This window comes from Canis lupus, chromosome 31, assembly GCF_011100685.1.
Source record: "Canis lupus familiaris isolate Mischka breed German Shepherd chromosome 31, alternate assembly UU_Cfam_GSD_1.0, whole genome shotgun sequence".
Lineage (NCBI taxonomy): Eukaryota > Metazoa > Chordata > Mammalia > Carnivora > Canidae > Canis > Canis lupus.
The window spans coordinates 1,391,409-1,416,057 of record NC_049252.1 but is presented as its reverse complement, the minus strand read 5'-3'; the positions used below and the strand labels follow the sequence as shown (position 1 = coordinate 1,416,057).

At 36.8% G+C, this 24,649-nt stretch overlaps 1 protein-coding gene across 9 annotated transcripts in view; it reads right to left on the bottom strand.

The window, feature by feature from the left end:
* VGLL3 (vestigial like family member 3) overlaps positions 1-24,649 on the bottom strand; it is a 117,699-nt gene that overhangs the window by 52,515 nt on the left and 40,535 nt on the right. For 5 of the 9 annotated variants that reach the window (XM_038581186.1, XM_038581188.1, XM_038581184.1 and 2 more), the window contains exon 4: positions 17,719-23,987. In XM_038581186.1, coding sequence (XP_038437114.1) covers positions 23,944-23,987 — 44 coding nt within the window. In that variant the 3' untranslated portion in view covers positions 17,719-23,943. Of the gene's footprint in view, positions 1-10,454; positions 11,678-17,704; positions 23,988-24,649 lie in introns of those variants that run through there. The other 4 variants (XR_005382044.1, XR_005382045.1, XR_005382046.1 and 1 more) reach the window with 3 other exon arrangements.

Genomic DNA, 24,649 nt, shown 5'->3' with positions numbered 1-24,649 from the left:
CATAGTCATTCTTGAATAAGTCAAGTTTTTGTACTGATTTCATTCCTCTATAAATAAAAATCTCTGAAATAGAAGAAATTTCATTTGTAACATACCAAAGCAATATTTTAAAACACTTGCTTTGTGTACGGTACTGTAGAGCTTACCAAGAGACACAATCCCTGGTGTAAAGAAGCATATTATTCCCTGGGGAAATAATCTTGGGGAATCAAAGCCAATGCATGTGAAAATATAATTAAGACTGTAAGGATGCATATTATAGAAAATGAAGGACACAGTAGATACAGGAGAGAACAGGGCTTCTCACTGGCTTTCAACAGGTACTGCATGAATACTTACTAAGGCATTGAGCTATATTTACTTGGAGAAGAACTTTCTGGGAAGAGGAAGGATGAAGTCGACAATGTCACCTACTAATTTTCAGTAACAATTCTATAGACTTGGGCTTAATTTGGTACTTAGTTGAGTGCTTTTTATTTTTTGTAATCTTTAAAACTTTATTCATTTATTTTAGAGAGAGAGCTAGAGAGGGAGCATGAGCAGAAGGGGCAGAGGGAGAAGGAAAGAGAATCGAGCAGATCCTATGCTGGGCCCAGAGCCCAGCTCGAGGCTTGATTTCAGAACCCTGAGATCATGACCTGAGCGGAAACAAAGAGTAGGTGGCTGAACTGACTGCACCACCCACACACCCTAATTGTAAGCTTCTACAGCATATTTAAATGTAAAATAAGTCTGGAAAGACATTTCGGTGTTACGCATTCATTCTATAAACTTAATGATAAAATTATGGGTTATATTCATATGTGAGAAAAAAAATTATTTCTTTAAATAATTTTCTAAGTATTTTACCAGTAGCTTTCTGAGCTGTGATGGTAAATTTTATATGTCAACTTTCTTAGACCACAGAATCCAGATATTTGGTCAAACACAAGTCTAGATGTTGCTGTGAAGGTATTTTTCAAATCAGTAGGCTAAGCAAATCAAATTACCCTCCATAAGGTTAGTGGGTCTTATGCAACCAGTTGAAATGAGTGTTTCTTGCATTAAGCACCTGAAATTTGGTTATTGTAATCTCAGCATAACTTTCCTATCCTGGCTAAAAAAGGTCTTAAGAGAAAAAACAAAAAACAAAAAACTGTTATCTCCCAGGCAGAAGGAATTCTGACCACAGTCTGCCTTCTGATTCTTTTTTTTTTTTTTTAAAGGTTTTATTTATTTATTCATGAAAGACACAGAAAGAGAGAGAGGCAGAGACACAGGCAGAGGGAGAGGCAGGCTCCATGCAAGGAACCTGACATGGGACTTGATCCTAGGTCTCCAGGATCAGGCCCTGGGCTGAAGGTGGTGCTAAATTGCTGAGCCACCTGGGCTGCCTGCCTTCTGATTCTAACTGCAACATCAATTTTTCCTGGGTCTCCTGCCTATAAGTGTACCATGCCAATTTGGAACTTGCCCAATGAATGAACAAATGAACGCAGGAACAAGTAAATAAATGAATAAATAAGTAAATAATACACACACACACACACACACACACACACACATTGCTTCTGTTTCTCTGGGAACTCTGATCAATAATACACCATCAACCTACAAATATTAATAAAGTATCATAATAAAGGGCTATTCAAAGGAAGATTCATCTCAGTGGTTCAACAGAAAAACAAGAGTGACACAGAAATCAATAGAGAATTAGCACTGTGTGTGACCATTTAACTATTGCCTTGGATTTTGGCTATTGGAATATTGTCTTGCAGGTAGAGAACTGCTAAGTTGTACCATTAAGGCAGAATAATTTGTGCTCTAGTCTCAGAGATGAATTGTACCTTGTCTCAGTTATTTCTTGGCTGTATATCTTGAGTAAGGCATATGCTCTCTGAATCATTATTTTTAAATTGTAATTCATTTTAAAATTGCCTGTAATAATAACACATGTATATAATAATGATAATAATAATAATAACAATATAACTATATTCCTATCCATAGGAAAAATATGCTATAATATTTTATTACTTTTACTGGTTATTCTCTTTCTTCCTAATGTGAATGGATACTTGATTTTTGGAATCCTTTGGAAAAGTTGTATCATTTTAGTTGGATGATTGTATTATTGAAGAAATACTTCCATGGTTAGCTTTTAGGTTTCTTGAAGACAGTTGGGGATTAATATTTTATTCTGTGCTCAGGATTTTGCCCAATAATTTACATATTTGTAGGTCCTCAATAAATATGTGTTACTGATGGTGGCCGCAGCAGAGAAAATGTTCACCAAGTATTTCTTGCCCAGTTTTTCCCATGTTCTTATAGCTGGATAGGACCACGTGAATAGTTTGAACCAATTAAATATGGACAGAAGGAGGGACATGTTTAACTTCTATCAGGAATCCATTCTACATGGCAGAAACTGAAAAGACTAAGGATTCTAGCCTGTTGGAACTTCAAGATGCAAAACCTTCCTTATTCTGGGTTCTAGAGTGATGGAAGTTCCTGTCAACTTCGATACTGAGTGCAGAATAAATGTTTCTTACATTAAGCCTTTGAGGTCTTATAATTATATTTCCAGCCTAATGTTCCTATCCTGTCTAAAACAGTGCTATGCAATGCTAACCCCTCAATAAGAATAGAGACATTCCCAAATAACTGGAGACTCCAAAAAAAAAAAAAAAACACACTACATTAAGTAAAATATAATGAATTATCTACAATATTTGTGCTGAGAAGACAAGATAATGAGATGACTCAGATTGGAAAGGGTATTTTCTTTTTAACCTTTTGCTTCTACATTTGTATTTAAAGTTTGATGTTTAAGGATTCTATATACTCCTTACTTCAAATAAAACTAATTCTGAAACTCTTTATAGTAGGTTTAATCAATTTTAGGGAGACTAACATATATTAAATGGGTTTGGCATTTTTAATTGCAAGGCATATTTTAATATTTAAGATAAACCCTTTTATCCATACAAATTCATAAATTTAGTTTCAGGAAGTTGAAATGCCATTTCCACTAACACTCAAATATCATTGCAGAGTTGAGATTGTGTCAGAAGCTAAAGAACAATATCCTTCAATTATTAGAATGTTTAGATATTGGAATGGTTCTAGAATGTGTTTGAAAGAAACTTAGAAGAGCTGTTCTAGTACTAGTAGAACAATTTCTGTAACTCTAGTACTAGTTATATAAAGAACTATGACTGGGACATATTAGAATGGTAAATCATTGACAAGATCTTATAATATTTAGTATCTTGAACCATAGAAGCCATGTTCTTGTCAAAAGTACAGATCATTTTAAACTCCAAAAAGTAAATTTCCTTAGTAGTTTAAAGTACATTAGATCTAAGGGGAAAAAATCCAGAAATACATTAATTCTTTATACTTTCTAGAAATTGTAATGCTTATCTATATTTCCAATAATGGTCATTCTAAATTTTAAAAAGTCCCAAGTAATTTAACCTTGCTTTGTAATAATCTAGCTGGTCACAGATAGTTCTTTAAAATATATGTATATACTAATAATGACTTTGGAAAAGTCATTTACAATCTAGAAATGTTCCATTTAAAAAGGTAATATGCCCCTTTTATAAAATTTCCCACGCAAATACAATCTTAACTCTAAGTAATTGAGCATGTAAAGCTAAGTGAAACAAAGACATGTGAAAAAAAACCCTTTGAGATAACAGTACCAAAATTATTTTCAAAGAAGACCTGTGGGGCACCTGGGTGGCTCAGTTGGTTAAGCATTTGACTTTGACCAAGGTCATGATCTTAGGCTCCTCTGATGGAGCCCTGCATCAGGCTCCCTGCCAGGTAGGGAGTTTGCTTGTCCCTCTCCCCCTGCCCTTTGCCCCACCACTTGTTCTCTTTCCCTCAAGTAAATAAAATCTTAAAAAAAAAAAAAAAAAGAACTGTAAGGAGTTTTCATATAAAATATCTGTGACTATAAGTTAGGTTCTGTAAGTCAGAAAAAAACTAGTGAAAGGTCAGATTTTAAATAAAAAAAACAAAAGCAAGGATGATTTGCGTAATCAATGTAGGTGGTTAGCTCTAGACAGAGTATCTTCATTAACTGAGGGACAATTTTAAGGTGCCATCTGCAGAAAAATAATAGTTTATATGTGCATAGCATTTTAGTGTCTCAAAAATGTGGGACATATATTCGTTATTAATTAAGAGAAATGTATTAAGCATGCACAACCAGTAAGTGATGAAGACAAAGTGCTCAATGCACAAAGATGTTAAAATGCAATTACATATGGTTCTGTCCTTAAAGTCTAACAATAAGATAGTAAAATAAGACAGATATGAAAATAAGAATATGTCTACTTTATTTTTTTATTTTTTATTTTTTTAGAATATGCCTACTTTAAACTGTATACTAAAGAGCTATATCTTAAAGATGTTCATTTATTTTAAAATAAGTGTGAAATAATTTGAGGGAATAAAATGAGAATTTCATTTATGTTCAAGTCCTACTCATAGGACAAGTATTGGTAGAAGAATCTGTTCCAGACAGACAAGAAAAGTTTTGTCTAAATGAGGAGGATAAATCCTAATTTTTTTTAAAAAAATAAAATTTTAATTGGGAAAAATTACATGTGCTAAATCAAAATCATGAAATGGAGTCAGATCTACATAGCTCGTTATCTGGTATCTAGAAAATCAGAAGAAGAAGTGAGCTTTCCATGTAGGGCAATTCATTCAGCGGTCTTAATAAAAGTCTGAAGACCTTAAGGTCTCTTACACGATGTACAGTAAACGCAGCTTGCTTCAAGGACTGAGCTGAAGTGACCACAATGACCCTCTCAAGTTTGGCAGATAAGAAAGTGGAAAATTAGATATTCTCTCCTATTTTACAGATCCTGAGCTCCCATGAGATGAACTCATGCTTGAATCATGTTTCTTTCCTGGGAACTGACCTCAAGTAGCTGTAACTTCACAGACTCCCCACATAACGAGCACTAATGAGGGATGCCAGGGTGGCTCAGCGGTTAAACGTCTGCCTCTGGCTTAGGTGGTGATCCTGGGATCGAGTCCCACATCATGTTCCCTGCAGGGAGTCTGCTTCTCCCTCTGCCTGTGTCTCTGTGTGTCTCTCACAAATAAATAAACAAAATATTAAAAACAAAAAACAAGCACTAATGGTACCACGTCTGTGGTGCTCGGGGGCTATGTTATTTAACCCTTATGGCTGTTACTCTTGCCCTTGGCCTACACCTCAGATGGTCTGGTTTATCACCTACTGGGGTATCAAACCTACATTTCTGAAGGGTCTGAGTTCCCAGGCCCTGCCTCTATAGGTTTTGTATCATCTTCCATTGATCTTAGTATGAAATATGGAAATACTAAGATATATCCTCTAAGAATCCCCTGAATTCCATACACATTTCTTCTTACCACAAATTACTAGCAATCTATTTCCTCTTGGTTTTATAACCTTCCTCCATACCCATTGGTTCAGTACCATGAGGAGCTCAAAATAGCCAGGTGTTAGTCTCCACTCCCAGTTTAATAAAAGAACTCTTGCAGCCCCTGGTAAAAAAATGTTCCTTCATTAGGGACTGAGATCATCGCAAAGCAGCACTCAAATCTGTAGGAAGGTAAAGCAAAAACTTGTAAAGTGGATTTTTTATTGCAAAGAAGTCACAAATCTGCACCATGAAGAACACATGTGCTTACAGTGTATACAGAGAATTTATTAGATGTGTGTGTGTGTGTGTGTGTGTGTGTGTGTGTGTGTGTGTCTATGCTCTCATTGGGGAATAGCACTTATTGGGGAGTAGCTCATAATAGAGAAACAGTACAGCATACACTGCCTCCTGGATTTAGGAGCTTCTTCTGAATTCCACACTTAAGCAGGGTAGACATGGCCCGGATGCACCCTGATTACTGTCCCCCAAAGGGGACCTGCCAGGATAGAAGGCTGGAGGAGCAGAAGAGACCATGCCAAGACAGCAAATGAGTCCCAAGCCCACATCACATTGCACATTTATAGGTGAGTCTAAGAAGAAATAGGAAAAAACCTAACTAGACTGAACAAGAAATACATCAAGTTATCTCTGGGCCCAAGTACAACGTTACCGAGGAGGCATTAAAATGATTCCGAGGCCGCATCCTGAGCACCCTGAGAAAGTCTTGCATGCCGGGAGTGCATACATAGATTAAAGCCTTTCTTGTTTCTCTGTAGGCTTTTGCTCCTGCTGAGCCAGCTCTCTGCTAAGATACCAAAAAGGGAGCGCAAAGGAGCCTCTGGTCCATCTAGATTGGTCTCTTACCAGGGTTACTCCTACTTCCCTAAGCTTCCGCACCAGTGTCTTCTGATGGTGGCGAAGACGGCACCACATAGGAGCTATGATTTCAAAGCAAGTTCAGCAAAGCTCGTGAGAGCGTGTTGTGCAGGTGGCCCCCACATGGAGCCTGTGGCCACTCCGCTGCTCTACCGCGCCGGTGGGTCCAGGGTTCAGTAGCTTCGGGGGCTGTGGCCGCGATGGTTTTCCCGGTTGGCAGCAGGGACCGGGGGCCGCGGGTCCCGAGGCTCTCCTGGAGGAAGCAGCAGGTGCCCCACTGGGGTAAGTCAGCTTGGGAACTATGTATCCATTTTTCATGGAAATCAATTTTGCTCCCCAAAAGTCATTTCTTCTCCTGAGAGATACATTGTGCAAGTTCCAACAAGCCGCCTTTCACCTTTGAACTTTCCGACACGCTTGCAGAAATGTTGCTGACAGGGCGGAAGTTGGAATCTTCACTTTTTTGGTTCCTGCTCCCCACACACAAATAACTTCCTAGGTTTTAGGTCATGTCTGTGCTGCCTTCCTCACCAGACGCAAGCGGCAACAGTGTCATGGACTAGTGGACTGTGCTAAGGAATACCCTGGTCAAGGTCTTGAGGACTTTCTTATAAACAGAAAACAGGAAAATTCAAAAGCCCCAAGATGTCGCAGTGCCTGTACCCTAGATTATATATTTATACATTCTGTACACCGACATCCCCGACAGGTGAAATTCTGTTAATCCTTGCAAATTATTACGGAGAAGAAACAATCTGCCAGCAAGCTTAATAATTGTGCACTAAGTTCCAAGGGCTGCTCTGATTTATTGTGCTCAGGATACGCGCCTGGAACAGGCGTTACGACTGGAGCCGTCACCTGCTTAAGTTTATGACAGACCACAGCTGGGCTCCAAGGCCCCTCCTGCTTTTTGTAGATGAGTTAAATATAGGAGTCGGGAGAATTGCTATTGCTTCATCCTTTATTTCTTTGAAGGGAAAACTGATACATACACAGTTCCTCAAGAGTTAGGGTTTGGCTTCTCTTTAACTTTTTGAGTCTGGATGGGCCCTTCCATGAACTGACAGGTGGCTCTTCTTATCAATGGCCACTGCAGGGATTCTGACATTTGCATCTACTTTACCCAATTATGTGAGCAGGAGCCTGGACAGTAACCAAAGGATGGACCGAAGGATTTCATAGGCCCACTGTGAGGTAGCTTGGGGCCAAAACCATTCACCAGCCAACTTTCATAAGCTTCACATAGTGGTTCACACAGTGGCACTTCAGGGGCACAAGGATTAGGGTTTACTCAAGGTCAGTGCCTGGGATTTTTCCCTTTCTCCAGTGCAGACTGTAGGAAAAATAGCTATGTACCATATCAGGAGATGCTTAGATGTTTAAAATCTGTTCACATGACAGTGTTGCAAGGTTTTCTCAAGGGGGACCTAGTCTGTCCTTCAATCAAGGGGTTCAGGTTTACAGACTAGCTTGGGTGGAGGAATTGGGTAAGAGACCATGACTTGAGGCAGTGACTCCCATAAGATTTCTACTCCATAAATTTCCCATAATATAGATCAAGTTATATTTTATTACTATTTATTTTCCTGGGACTCTGTAATCTATGAGCCATGCCCCAGATCCCTAATGGTTTTAATGTTTTACATTATGAATGTCAGTCCATCCCTACAGCAGTTACAGTAATTGAGCTGTTCCTATCTCTGATGGTAAGTCCTGCCACCTGGCTTCTGTTGCTCTGGGATCCCACAATTCTCATTAAAATCATGTGAACTACGTCAAGGGTGGCAACTCCCACCATCATTCCCAATCTATGGGTGACAGCCAGCATCAAGTTTCAAAGATTCTGCTATTTCTCTCATAACACATTTCTCAATGCCCCAGGAATAGGAGTGTTTTCTGTAACTTTTAGGTAACATTGTCAGAAGGAGAGAAAGTAAGTTGTATGTAGTAATAAGTTTATCAACATTATCAAATTTGTGATTCTGTTGGATTCCTTACTTTAAATAATTGCAGGGAAGTTCTGGCATCTTGACCTCATTAAACCTAGCCCCTGTGGCATCCATGCCTTAGTCAGTCAGCCAAGCAAATTTTGGAGCCATTTCCAGCCAGTCAAGTTAGTATATGAAATCTGGTATCCAACAGATCTAGCCAACCTGACTTTCTATTCCATCTCCTTGGGCTAACATGCTAAGGATCCATTCTTTTGCATGCTTCTCAGTTTCCAAATGGTAAATATGAGCAAATTCTTACAATCCTTGTGATGTATAGGCTATCTTCTCCCAGGATAACTAGCGATTCTACCCTGGGTCTTAGTGGAATCTGAGGAATTGCTTCAAGTAATAAATGAATTTTAGGATTCAATTATGGAATTTATTTAATTATATGACTCCAGAATTTCCAGCTTCATCTAAATGTTTCAGCTGGCATCTAAAGGAATCATTCCTTCCTTACTAAATCCCCTAAGGTTAATGGAAAACACTTGTTAAAGTTGTCTGACCATTTTACTTCCTAATTCTCCAAACTGTACCAAAAGATTTTAGTCTTGATCATCAGCCATGCTTCCTCTGTGTCCATAACGAATAAAAACACTCATTTAAATCCGTCATGAAGTTTTCTGGGTTTCTCCCCTTGTATTTTGACCAACTCAAAAACTTGGTCCGTCCTTCCTTCCTTCCTTACTTCTTTTTTTCTTTTCTTTTTATTTCTTTCTTTCATTTCTTTGGAAAACCTCAGTGCAGTCTCAAATACTTTTCTAACCTCTGCAGTACTGGTAACCATTGTCACTGCCATAGTAGCCAAGTTCAGCAGACTTCATTTCTTAGACTCGGGATGGTTCAGGTGCTTGTGATGCCATTGCATATCATGGATTACTAAAGTTCCTCTCTCTGCCTGCATGGGGTCATTCCTACACTCGTGCTCTAACCTGGAAACTCTATGCCACAGATCTTTCTTGAGAATTTGTTTCCTGGGACTAATCCTTATAGGCAAAGTGTTCCTGCCACATTCCAACCAAGTAAGTAAAAACCACTCTGAGTACTTAAAATAGCAAATTCAACTTAGAAATATGGTTACACAGTAATAGAAGAGGTAAGGAGATGGTGAAGCAAACCAAAGAAGATCAATGTCAAGGCCATTCCCATGTGTAGAGGCAAGAGGAGAAGCAAAATTCAGAGAGCCTAGGGCCAGGGCACCTGGCAGGAGCTAGAAGGCTGGTGGGAGCTGAGGCCAGACAGGAGCCATAGTCATTGCCAGAGATGCAGCTACTGCCAGAGATGCTGTCCAATTGCACACGGCAGGAGGCAGCAAAATATCATGGCTTCTCTTCACCTCCTGGTTCCATGCTTTCATCTCCTGCCAGTGCCACGGGTCAATCCTTCTGCAATACTGAGTAGAGCATTGGAAGATCTAGGAAGAGATCTGAGAGCCCACAAACATGCAAAAAACAATGTGGTTGCCCTTTCTAGACCTGAGTGGTTTGCTCAGGAGGAGAAAATCTTCTTCTTTCCACCTCAGAATACACTCATGGCTCTGTCACACAGAAAAAAAAAAAAGCACTGCCCAGTGAGGAGAGCATCAGGCTCCCTGTGTGCAATCTACCTACAATTAGAAGAGTGAAAACCAACCAATGATGCATTAGGATATTTACTAGGGGAAATAAATTTTTTTTGTATATTTTCTTATTGGAGTTCGATTTGCCAACATATAGTATAACACCCAGTGTTCATCTCGTCAAGTGCCCCCCTCAGTGCCCGTCATCCAGTCACCCCATCCCCCCACCCACCCCACCCTTCCACTACCCCTTGTTCGTTTCCCAGAGTTTGGAGTCTCTCATGTTGTCACCCTCTCTGATATTTCCCACTCATTTTCTCTCCTTTAAGGGGGAGAAATTGAGGATAAACAGACATTGACTTATAGAAATGAAGGAAATAAAATAGGATTTATTTGGAAAAATTATTGATAGAACATAATGTGATCGAGATTCAAACAAATGGTACTTCCAGACCAAGGAAGTTGAAAATATTTTTAGGGCACAGGGACTGTGTTCATTTAACTCATTTTATCCAACATGAGACATGGCATCATGAGGAGATGTTAAATGATTTCAGATTATGGTGATGAAGCATGAATGGCTGTAGGTAATTACATGAAATTTTGGACAGGAGATTTAGTCAACAAATGTTTATTGATATTGAAGTGTATTCAATTATTAGTTTCCAGTGGAAATCATAGAAGCCAACATGGTTTGTTAAAATTAAGCTGGACATGTCACAAGGATTTTGTTTTTTAAACCATTCAGAGCTAAGTAGAGGGTAAGACTAGATAACTTATTATGTCTTTAATGATATATGTCTGTAACTTCATCTACTGTGTTGGACATAATTAGTAATAAGAATGCTGTAAGTGAATTCTTTTTGATTTGTACATTTCTATTTTCCCCAACTGAATAATTCAAACCAGCAAGTGGAACACATGGGATGAGCAAAAACGTCTAAATTACACACAGGTTTGAATTTTGGCTCCTTGAGGGATAAACTGTGTTAGAAATACAAATTCCAGAATGTTCAATTTCTAGGGGAATTGTGTCTCTCGCTTAAAAAAAAAAAAAAAACTTCAGATTTATATAAATACCAATGATTTGTTACAAAAATATTTTTTGGAATTTTTCTTTGTTCCACTCTGTACAATATTGTCATGATTGAATTTTTCATAGTTCAGACTTACAAATTGACATCTGAAGAAGTTGTCAAATAATCTTTTCCAATTAGGTTGTTCTTTCCAAAGTATTTTAGCTCCAGGAAAATTTTAATTCTAATGCCTAAATAGGTTAATGTATTTTATTTAAAGAAAACACGTGTAGAATCTCAGAACTTTTAGAACTAGAAGAAGCTTTAAAGATTGTCTCATTTAATGTTGATTTTACAGATGAGAAAACACACCAAGGACATTTAGTGATTTTTACAGAAGCACATGAGTTGTTAATGATAGAACTAGGTCAGAAATTCATTTTTTTTTCCTCCAGATAATCTAAGAAAGCATTCTTTGCTTCATTATGCAGTAAGACTTCATTTTTTTGAACATGCTATATAGTGGTCATGAATAGTTGCAAACATCATATAGTCTTTTTTTTTTTTTATCCTTAAGAAAAACAAGACTGTTTTTTCTAGGAGATAACTCATTCCTCACTGTTCTCAGCTTCAGGTTATTTGTCCATAAATTCTTCAGTTCAATCATCTTGCAAACTATTTTCTCCTTTGTTTGTCTATGTTGAATTCCTTCCAAAAAATTTCAGCTTTTTCTTCTGTCTCCCTCTCTCAGACTGAAGCCTTTTAAAATCTTGGTTATTCGGTATGGAACTCTTATCATCTTTGGATTTGTAGTTTAATGTACTGTAACAGACAGGAACCAGAAAATTAAAAGTGTGAAGCCACATATCAATGTTGTTGTAAGTAGGACTTCTTTTCTTTTTCTTTTTCTTTTTTTTTTTTTTTTTTTTTTTTTTTACCATGGAAACAAATTTAAGAGGTGTGATTTGCTCTAAGCTTAGGAGGATAAAGCTTTTGGGTCCTTTATTTGCACAGGCACCCTCCAAAGCTCTGAGATGAATCCTAGCATTCATCTTCACATAAGTTTTTGCAAATTAAAAAAAATAAGCTAGTTTAACCACAATCATATAAAAAAAAAACCTTTTCCCCTCGGATGTTCCCTCCACCACCTTTTCCTTTGTGGGGTGGGAAAGATCTACCAGATACATGTAGTTTGAATTTGGATTAGGGTTTAGTGGGATATATTTAGACCATTCTCAAACACTTACAGATATAAGTAATCATATTCTAGTGAAAAAATGGTGTCGCGGAATATTGTAATCCCTCACTATGTTGTTTCAAGAGCGGCTGAGAACATATTACTCTATAAACAGAACCTACCTATTCTACCACCAAATAAGAAGCATGTTTGAAATATGCTAAGGTTAAAATGAAGATAAATGTGCTAGTTGCTGGAAGAGTAGTATGTTATGCTATCCATGTAGCTTAAGCACGTAGTTAATACAAATTCACATGATTTTTCTGAATTTTGTATTTATAGTATTCATCAACTTTTCAAAATTCTGTTGTCTCATACATATTCTAAATACATACTCACTTTCATAATTTAGTATGCTTTTCTATCTTCTTACAAAGCTCCCTTCTGGCCCCCTCTCTTCCTCAGTGCTGCCTGCCGAGGTGGCAGCCATCTGCTACTGGATGTCATGGCTGCCCTCAGACCTCTGGTAAAGCCCACGATTGTTAAAGAGGACCAAGAAGTTCATCCAGCCCCAGGGAGACCGATACGTCAAAATTAAGCGCAACTGGCAGAAACCCAGAGGCACTGACAATAGGGTGTGCAGAAGACTCAAGGGCCAGATCTTGATGCCCAACATTGGTTACAAGAGCAAGAAGAAAACAAAGCCCATGCTGCCCTGTGGCTTCCCAGGTCTCAATGTCAAGGAACTTGAAGTGTTGCTGATGTTCAACTAATATTACTATGCAGAGATTGCCCACGATGTCTCCTCAAGAACTGCAAAGCCATTATAGAAAGAGCAGCCCAGCTGGCCAGCAGTCACCAATCTAATGCCAGGCTGTGCAGCAAAGAAAATGAATAGACAGCTTGTGTGCATATCATATTTGTGTAAAACCATAAAACTACAAAATTTAAAGCTCCCCCCTCCACAACTTTTATAGGTTTCAGATCCTAGATCAGCCCTTGGGTAATGAACTTGCCAAATTTAATCCTTTCTGCCTTCAGGATAGCCTGGTCCTGACATGCTCCAGGAGCTAGAATTCAGTAGGCCTGGTGGAGGAAAGACCTATATGAACAACCAAAGAAGTCAAAACAGACAAAAAAACTTCTTCTGAGAAGTACAGGAAAAAGATCAACATCAAAACTATTGGGTTCTATTGACAGGTGTAAGGGCATCATCACGGGGCCAGGAAACACAGGTTAAGTTCATAAGCTTCACAGGTAGGCCCAGACATACAAGCAGAGAGCAAGAAGCAGTAGTTGCATCTAGGAATATTTCCTTGAAAAAGCTGGCTTTCTTAAGACTTTTTATGAATGCGCGCTGCCTAATAGGAAGGTAGTTTGGTTTAACTCAAATAGTACAGATGCTGTATCCAGTGTCAGCTGTCTAGGCTAAAGAATTTAATATCCATATAACTTCAAGATCATGGCCTCTGGGGATTGAAATCATTATTTTACTTGCATATAGTTGATCTTGTAGAAAAACTAGATGCAGAAGAAAAAAATATGTTACACACACACACACACACACACACACACACACACACACACGGTTCTGGAGTTCCAGGAGCAGAGAGATTTCTACTGCTCCATTTTCATAGGATCTGGATGAAAAAGAAAATTGGAATTATTCCAGTTGGCTAAGGAATTATTAAAAGATGCTCACAGAAAATACCTTCAGATATGACAAGAGCAAGAGTTTCAGAGGGTAGTGTGGTGGTTGTGGTGGTCTAAGATTCTTTCTTTATGTTTTGTTAAATCTGGCTTGATTTGGTTGGATCCCCTGCTCTGTTACTTCTAGTCAAGTACCCTTGGGCAAGGGCTTGACTATTTTCCTAAGTCCCTAAATTCCTAAAAAATAAGATTAATAAAAAGATAAACAATAGTATTTACAATTTTATTTTATTTATTTATGATAGGCACACAGAGAGAGAGAGAGGGGCAGAGACACAAGCAGAGGGAGAAGCAGGCTCCATGCACCGGGAGCCCGACGTGGGATTCGATCCCCGGTCTCCAGGATCGCGCCCTGGGCCAAAGGCAGGCGCTAAACCGCTGCGCCACCCAGGGATCCCTGAAGTACTTTTAATATCTTCATTTGACTTAAACTGGCTTAAACTTAAACTTAAAGAGGCTGAGGAAATTGTCGAAGGACATCCAGCTTCTAAATAGCATACTTTTTATATTGCTAACTGCCTCCCAAATAGTGCTGTCTACATATTGCTATTTGTGAGAATTCTTTAATATAAATTCATGCAATGCTCATGATATATAGAGTTTTAATAAATACCAATTCCTGTCTCTTTGTACAGTACTTTTAGTTTTCTCAAAATAGTTTACATTTATTTTATTTGATCTTTATGTTACTGATAGGGAAACTGACTAAATGATATCAACAAATTATGAGTGGAACTGGTCCTAGGTCCCAGGGTTTCTCGCTTCGCATTTGCCACCTTTTCATCTCCAAACTTGTCAAAATGCTGTAAGAAGAGGCTTTCATTTTTTGCCTCTTTTGGGTCCTCCCTTCCTTTTTTGGGCTGTAGGTAGAAAGGCATATGCTTATTTTGCTAAATGAATGAGTGCCTTGATGTTACAGAACCTGATAGCATGCATTTAAAATGATTACTTTGTGTTCTTTGGGAACATCATAGCAGAAAGGACACGCAAAACCAGACGTTCCCTCCCCTTGCAATGACAAGCCTTAATGGAATCTGGCCTGCGGAGTGTCTGGGCTGTGTGCGAGGCTGGTGTCAGAGCAAGTGCAAGCAAGTTGGCGATGCTCATCTTTTAAAACATCATGTAACTCAAACAGTCCTTCAAGGCACCACCCACCTTTTCCAGGGGGAATCTGCTGAAATGATTCTCTTGGAAGCAGCATGGAAATAGGGGGGAAGGGTGTGAAGTATGTGCTTTTATTTGTGGATGGGTGAGTGGGTGGGGACAGGGGTGGGGGTGGGGGTAAGGGAGATGGAAGCAAAGATGGAAAAAACATCCACCACTGCCACCAAAATATTCTGCTCAAGGATGGGGTTGTACACCCTACAGCTGTTAGCACTGTTTAGCATATTTTGCATATTTACATATACCAAGTATTTCCAAACAGCCTTGTATTTGTTTTAAAATCCCACACGAAAATGTCTGGTAAAGCTGTCACTGGAAAGCTTATTTTCTTGGTGATGTTTGGAAAACTGTTTTCAAGATTCTGTGTATATACATCATAAACCAAGCAGAAGAGTTAACTGTCATTACCAACATTATACTCTAGACTAGTCCATCTACTCATCCGACAACACTCAGAGCAAAATACCCATGTTCTAAGGCAAAGAAAACACCATTGGTTGAAGAGGATTTTTCACAATTACTTTTTTGGTTCTGTACAAAGTGAAACACAGAACATCACCCAGTGATTCTCAGTCTCAAAGCCACCAAAGTGTGATTTTCTTATTGCTATTGACTTTCATCTTTGATTTAGAAATGTTTTATTTTGGGGACTTTTTTTTTTTTTTTTGGTAAGAAAGATGATTAATACTGGATGGATTTCTCGTATAGCCATTTTTTTTTAAAGAAACATTAAACCACACATAGCCCATTTGAAAAAAATTAAGGAACTTCCAGCAGAAGGAATGGGGTAGTTAAAGGCTATATTTTCCTTCTAGCAAGATCCACAAGAAAAAGATAGAGTGTTGTGTTTAAAGGGGAACAGATTTTGTATTTTTTGGCATGATAATAAATCCTCTGTTGCTATATTTGGCTCCCTGCAAATAGTCTCTTTTACAAGTGCAAAGCAAAGATCAATGCTGGTGTTCTCCATTCAGCCATAGCCAGACTTGGGATGGAAAGTGAAAAAGTTGTGCTTGAGTGTTGTTTCTAAGACAATCTAGCTCATTTACTGATCAACAGCATTCCAAAGCATAGGTACCTACTTTACACCTTAAATGTATCAAAACATGTTTGCTTTCCGTAACGGTTGTTCCACTGCTTAACTGATAACAGATGTAATGATTCACTCTGGACAAAAATGTAAAAGCTTTACCATGTCAATGTGGTCATATATATTTTGTCAAATGTGTATAAGCAGGTCAAATGAGATGCTTGGAGACTGAGGACATCACAGGATGATCATACGTTCCCCAAAAAGGAAGCAAAACAATTAAATGGTAGTTGATTATCCCCAGAGAAAAGACACTTCAGCTAGGAAGAATCTGCACCAGATGTCCTGCTCTCCACCCCTGCGAGTGCTCGTCTGCCATAAATACCGCAGAGTCCTTTAGAGTCCAAGGCACTATAATAACCACATGATATGTTTGAAATAACAACAGAAAATCCCTTCGTATGCAATTATTTAAGTGAATGAAGATGAATCCTACACAAATGACCATTGCAAACATAGAATAAGCCTTGCTGGTTTCAGTGATATACTAAATACTCCCAGATGACAGGGCTGATGAAAAAATACGCCGAAATCTACTACTAATTGTGGTAGTAGAATAATGCCCCTTCCAAAAAAAAAAAAAAAATTCCTAATCTCTAGAACCTGTAAATAGGTTACCTTATGTTTAAGGACTTTGCAGATGTAATTAAATTAAGAACCTTGAGATGAGGAGACAATCCAGGCAGACTCAACGTAACTACAAAGGTCTTTAAACATGTGAGAGAGGCAAAAGAGAGAGGGTCAGAGTGATGCCACGTGAGAAGGATCTGACCAGGGGCTAATTGCTTAGAAGATGGGGAGGAAGAGTGCCATGAGTCAAGGACTCCAGAAGCTTGGAACAGCAAGGAAAGAGATTCTCTCTTAGAGCATCCAGAAGGAATGCAGCTGACACTATGATTTTAGCCTGACAGCAGTGCTGAATGTCTGCCTACAGAGTGGTTAAGATCATAGATTTGTGTTGTTTGAAGCTATTACGTTGTAATTTTTTATAGTGGCCAAAAAACCCTCATAACACTAGTCTCATTTAAATATAGCATACAGGGGCACCTGGGTGGCTCAGCGGTTGAGCATCTACCTTTGGCTCAGGTCATGACCCCGGGATCCTGGGATCAAGTCCTGCATCAGGCTTCCTGCTTGGAGCATGCTTCTTCCTCTGTCTGTGTCTCTGCCTCTCTACCTGTGTCTCTCATGAATAAATAAATAATCTAAATAAATAAATCAATCAAACAATTAAGAATGCCAAATTATATCTCCTGTATGTTGGAGGGTCTACTGATTTAAACACTTATTTCTAGATTTTTGCACTTTTATATGGAAGATTCCTCTAAGAAGAAAGTAGAGTCCACTGTAGGGAAACTCTAGCTTCCTTCAAAAATATAAGGTCTTGGAAATTTCTTCTCCAGGTGCAGTTCTTTGGTGCCAATGAATTGTTAGGAAAGTTTTTTTTTTTTTTTTTTTTTTCCCATAACAATTACAGCAGGTTCTGTATCAAGTGTAAAAACAAAGCAACACAAAACTCATAAAGAGTCAACTGATAAACTTAGAAGCATTGTATTAAAAAATTCATTCTCGAGCTTCCTGCTGTTACGTAATGAACATAGCCCATTTCACTTGCTCTTCCATTATAAACACCTGTTTTATAACCCACTCCTCACTGTAACAACTAAATTCTTTGGCCTTAGAAATTAACCTCATAAAAACAGACAAGTAAAACACTAGATGTTTTAATTTCCAAAGGTATTTATAAATTGCTTAATTGGATAGGAAAACAGAGACTTAGTTAATTGTCAAGAAATGCAGACCAAAGCAAAATGCTACATTAAAATATAAGCATTAAATTCACATTATTTATTGAACAAATTGAAGATGACATTGTTTTTACTACAAAGTCCTCCACCATCTTTTATCATTGACACGTAGTTATGCGACCTGCATTTGAGGAGTGAACAGAAATATGAAAATGTCTTTTACCCTAACCCCAAGAAAAGTAGAAGAAAAATTAATATTTTATAATTAGCTTGTAAAGCCAAAAGTTTTATGAATTTTGTAAATTAAGACTGACAACATGGGTAAGATTAGTTAATTAGTCTTTCTTTCTGAAAATGTAAAATTAAGACAGCATAAAATTTGTTCATGAAACTAACAAGTCTGGAATTTCATTATATTTCAATGTTGTAAGATAATATTTCTATTAATAGTTTTCAGTTTACCTAATCAAATGACAAATGTAAAGTCTTTCACACCGTTAATTTTTTTTATAAAATTACTTCACCTTACCTACATTTATATGATAAAAACAAATTAATTCATGTTTTCCCTTTCAATATATGCACTTTAAAATGATACAAAGAATTCACATGAAAACCTTTCCCTATATTGTATATCCAGAAAAATGTCTGGAAGAGTATTTTTAAATCCTATATAATATATAAGATTGTAAATATCCTAAGAAATTAAATCATGTGTGTAAATAATCATTATTAATTTTTGCCTTAGCCACAGCTTTAAAAAAATGCACATCTCTATTAGTATAAAGGGATATCGTTAGAAAAGTTCACATCTTGTGCATACATCAAAATAAAACCCTAAGAAATCTTATATTCTAAAAGTTATTCTTAAGTCAAGATTTAGTAGTCCAGAAATTGTTAAAAAGAAAGCTAATTGATATTAACCTGCCCTTTTCTAGAAGGTATCCTCACTTCCTTCTTCCTTATACAATGGAATTGGTAAATTACACTTAATTCAATTAATATTTCTTGGAACTTTAAAAGTAGATTCAGATAAATTTATTGGATCAAACTAATTTGCAATTTCAAGTGAACACTAGTTTGATCAATTATTTGAAACTAAAAATATTTTTCAAACAAACAAAAAAGCATAATGGACAATAAAGGAAATAAGAAAATCACGATATTTTAATAATAATGGCTATTTCTTTATTTTGGAAAAGTGGATAGGGTGAAACTCCCAGAGGCACTAAAAGAAAAAAGCCTGCTGAAAAATTCTAAAAGTTTGTTCTGTGATCAATGTCCACGACCATGTTGCCAACGTAATTAACGTTTTGAAACTCTTGAGAATGAGGCTTCCCTGCAGGGCCCACCCCATACCCCAATCTTTGATTATTCATTTTTGTATAATTTACACACTTGTCTTCCACATACATTTTTGAACTAAAAGTATAACCTTATTTTAATACTTTAATAAGATATTTAAAGAGCTCTTAGGCCATGTTTGTAGGGAATAAATTTGAATTTTTCAAAGAAGCCTTCAATTTTCTGAAAGATGTGTCTTTTATCCTGGAGGAAAGAAAACATAAAGCAAAACGAAACCGGGTCCTTAAGATCCTGTACATTAAAATCGGTAGGCTGATTTCAGTCTTGGTCTCATAGAGTTTCTGCTTTTCTGCTGTCCTTATGTCTGCTGTGAAGGTGATCGATCACAGGGATTCTAACTGACTCTTTTGCAAATGCAATGGTTCAAGTGAACTCTTTCCATCTTCAATAACTGACACAGTGTCAACATCTGCTTCCAATAAAATTGTTTCTTTTTCTCTCAAGCAGAGTAAATCTGCTGAGATCGTAAAGGGATTTTTTTCCCTCCCCTTTTCATGCAAACGATTTTTTTCCACCATATTTTGCAATTTTTCCTCCAAGGCAAGTAAAAAAAAAAAAAGAATAATTTCAAAAGAGATGTTTTCAATTCCAGGTGCTAAGGAAGACCACAATACAACTGCAAAATATAAACTTTGGTGATTTAGTAAAGACGGTGCCTTAATTTGGGAGAAAATACTACATAGGATCCTGGATGAATGAAATTTTGAAATATGTAAGAAAACTCACAGTTGGACCTACATACCACTAAAAGGTTAATTTATTTTACTTAATAAAGGACACAGTAAAGTAACAGAAATAATTAAGAAATTTGCATTTTATCTTCAACAAATAGTAGTGGACAAAGATTTTCTTGCAACAATTTGTTATGAAAAAGCAGTCATATATCTATCTATTTGATTGCTGCAGAAAAGGATATGGTAAGTATAAAGAAGAGACATTTGGGAGCTCAATTTTATGACCTACTTACTTGACAGACATTTGTGGTACCTGTCATTTATTGAACATCTACTATGAAACAGATATGATTGATCATATACATATAGATAGGTAGATATGATTTCCACACTTTGCATCCTACTGGTTAGATACTATTATCTCACTTTACTCATAAGATAAATAAACCCCAAATGACACATATCTAATTGTGGCCAGGCCAAAATTCAGACCTGATGCACAAGCCAATGCTCTTTTCCATGAATTCATTCTGCTTCTCTATTCATCCCGCAGCCAACACTCCAATATATAAACTTTCCTTTTCCACCACTTAATGCCACTGTCCTATTGACTTAATGTGGCAAATATTATGTAACAAAGGGACACTCACTAAGAACAGAATTTAGTTTCTTGAAATAGAGTTTCTGACTGCAACTTTAAATGACAAGTATAACATTAAACCAGATAGCAAATGCAAAAACTAGATAGATCCTGCCCTATTCTGCAGGTCTTAGAATAGGAATAGGAAATATGAGTTTGCAAAATGAATAATGAGCTCCTAAAGGGCATGTTTTATGCCAGTGCCTAGAATGTTTTTTATTTGTTATAAAGTTAAAAGAACTAATTCCTTAATTATTTGCAACCCACTGGTTCTCATTTGCAAAATGTAGAGTAATCCTGGACATTTTGGCTTAAAATAATAATGTAAATAATTTTAAGAGGACAAAGAAAGAAAAAAAATTGGAGATGAAAGTTAGGAGGGGAGAGTTAACCTTCTTAAAAAAAAAAAACACTGGTTTTTAAAAACACTTAGAGGCTCTTTTCAAATAAACAATGATGGACAAAATAGCCTGTTGATATCTAAATTATCACTTTAATGCTGTTCCCTAACTCATGTTAGTTTAGTGGTCCAAGCCTAGATTAGAGGTCAAATAAATGAGATGATTTCATAAGGTCTAGCTCACAGACCTTTAAAAACCTTGAATGAAGTCTGATTTTTAAAATAGTCAAAGGTGGAGTGCTTCCAAATGACTTGGGGAGGAAACTAGTAGCCCTTGGTAAAGAAGTATAGAAGCTTCCAAGTTCAACAGCATCATTCTGATGTGAGAAAAGCAGACCCAGAGAGTGACAGCATTTTAAACTTAAAATAAATTCAGAATATCAAGCTAAATTGCAACTCATCCTCTTTCATAACTTCTGGTGGTAAAGGTAATATGATCGTAATAAGGGGATGCCAGGCAAAACAAATGAACCAACAAACAAAAACCAATAAAGAAAAAAAAAAAACTAAACAAGGGAATGCCAGGCAATTATAGAGACATTAAAGAGTCTTTTTACTTGGACTTTGATCCATTCCTTGTCTGTGCAAGGATCTAATCGTTGCAATAGGTCAACAATGTCTTTTCTCAACAGGAGATCCCACTTACAAATCTGTCCTGGATACAGCACAATTCAGGCCCCCAACTTTTCTTGGGCCCCAGAACCCAGGAATGTGTCACACTAGAGTTACCAGGGGTATCACAGAACACAGTCCAAATTCAGGGTGAAGTTATTAGCCAGTTGTCTGTCTCTCTCCTTGAATTCAATTCAATGGAGACTAAGGAAAGGAGCAGAGAATTAATAATTTTCTTCTCCTTTAATTGGGAAAATCCAGTTGAATGAACTGAATGAATTGGGCCACAACGCTGTTCTAAGAGAAACGGCAAAGGAAGTTAACAGGTTCCAAGGGAAGAGGAGGAAAATAAATAATCCCCAGTGAGTCATCCCATGGGAACTGCCGAATACTTGTCTTTGAAAACTTAGGAGTACACAAGAGGAAACCAGTTTTAGAGATTCATTTAACTTCATGCTCCACGGATTGGGCAAAGGACATACAACCGTAACAAGTCAAATTATAGATCAAAATACAGATAATTTAACCAAGCCACTCCCTAGAAATCTAAATTCATATCATTAGTAAGTTGAAAATTCCTTAAGTTTTGACCTCACATTAGGTAAAAATATGCATATTGTGTTAAGAAGAGTCTGATTAAGAAGAAGCAACTTAGTGATAAGAACACAAGACAGTATAAAAAAAAAAAAAGAACACAAGACAGTATATAGACATAACTCACCAGAGGCACGGGAGGCGGGGGGGAAACTAATGTAAAAAAACAGAGATAAGGGAACTTTATATTATCTGTAAGAACCCTGCTTAGCTGAGCAGAGGTACTGTTCTTATACCTAAAATGTTTATGCACAAGATATACAAATTTAAAATGGAAAGCGGTATGTCATTAAACACTGTATTTCATATGGGCAAAGACAAGGATGGGGCACATTTAAGAAACTTTTACCGAACTAAAACTTCTATGTAACACTAACTTTTTAATGTGGCCCATCACTGGAAGCAGCTGTAAGAAAATGGACTTTGCATCAAAATCCTTAAAATATTAGTAACTGCTACTTTTATAACCCTAATCTTTTCCTAACAGGGTCTTAATGATAATTCCAATTTCATCTTATTTAGATCCTGAGGGTCATGCCAAGTTGAATCCTGAGTTTTCAAGAATAAATTTCTAAGAATAAATAGTCAATTTATTATCTCAATTTAAGTACTCGTGGCATAAATTCCAATTTAAATTTCATTTTGCTCTAAACATTTTTCTTAAAAGAGTTTAATCTACTAAAACCAGATTTAAACAAAGAAGACGGGAAAAAACTTACATTTAAAATATTACATACAATATACTATTTTTCAATTTACAATGATGAGTAACATTATCAAAACTAGCCATTGAATTAAAGGCTTTGTGACGTGTCTAGTACCTTCCCAAATATTACCCTTCAAACCATCTCCAGGGGAAAAAAATCCACTTAAAATATGACCTTCAAAATTGCCATGACTGAATAATTAGAAACAAGGAAACTAAGCCATCGGCAATCAAAGGTAGCACGGATGGGTAAATGCGTTTATTTTCCAGTAGTTGGATACAAACTGGTTCCATTTATAAAGTTGGATGGGCTAGAAAGACAATTATATTCTCTAGGCAAACTCTCCATCTGACTTCCATGTTTCTGCAAACTTTCATCTTAGCCAAACTCCAAGTACTCTTTCGGACAAACTGAAGTAATGTAATACCCTTTTTTTTTAGTGAGGTCATTAAAACACTTCCCTTTCAAGCTATACATATAACTAAAAGCTAAGTGAGCTAGCATGGAATTAAATCTTCACTGAGATTTAATGTAGAACAATACTATATTGGCTTGGCTACGGTGCTACTTTTGTAAAAAAGGAGAAACTCTCAAACACTTGAGGTAAGCTAGAAAGCACAGAGCATATCACAGACATCTTAAAGACAAGCATTTTCAACATTTTTGCCAGTGCTTCTCTGAGAGCAAGTTCTTTAAACAGAACTTAACAATTTTTACAATATTAAAAAAAATACATCCCTCAAAAATAGCCCATCAATGCTAAAGCAAATTTTTTGTATTTCTACAAAAATAGATACACATAGAGCTACAAAATTGTATTCCTGAAGGAATGGGCATTTTCATTTGTGGTTCATCTTTTCCTGACAAGGCTGGTTGGTTCAAAAAGGAAAACAAACAAACAAACCCCAAAACATCAAAATGAAACAAAAATTAAACCATGTATTCATAAAAGCAAGACAAAAAAAGAGAGTTGCACAGTTGGCAAAGGCTCAGATGAGGGGAAAATACAAACAAAAATGCTTTTCTTCAATGTCTAGGACCCACTCTGCTTTCTCAAAGAAAGGCTCCAAACCAAAGTCAGCTGGCTGATGCTTCCTCTTCTCCTTCCATGTCTATTGTGTCCCACTGCAGAATGGAAAATCCTGGCACCATCTTTTCCAGTGGGCCCATGGATTCACACTCCAACCTGACTTGCTAATACTGTATTTCAGTACCAGGGTGATTCCTTGTTCTTGTCTTGATGCTGTAGACCTAGAAAAGGTAACAATGAGAGAAACAGAAGGCCTTAATACAGGAAGCACTCGAAAATGGGCATCATCTACAATCCACTGGATATAGAAACCAAAGAGACAATCTAGGCAACTGTGGAGTATGGTCAAAGGATGACCTGATCTCTAAAGAAATTCTGTTTGAGCTCACAATTTTATTTTATTTTATTTTATTTTATTTTATTTTTTTATTTTATTTTATTTTATTTTATTTTATTTTTATTTTTATTTTTTTTGAGCTCACAATTTTAAAAAAGCCAACAACACAGCAGTTGGCAAAAACTCTAGACTAGCATAGTGCTATTTGTACATTAGACATTCTTCTTCTTCTTCTTTTTTTTTTTTTGACACAGTAGAAATTTCTTACTATGGTTTTTATTTTCTTGGAGTATGAGTGATAACAAATAAAATAAAATAATATGAACAAAACCTTTTTATTTCTAATTTGAAAAGGAGCTGATATTTGGAGAAACCAAGTTAACCAATCTTTGGGGCATTTCAGTTAATACTTTTCAGCAATAAAAATGATAGTTTTGAACTAAAATTGTGAGTAAATTCTGGTGCCACTTTAAAATATAATCCATACCACAGTGGTATTGCTATCAAATCTGATGAGGAATTAGACATGGTTCAAAACTGGATCTA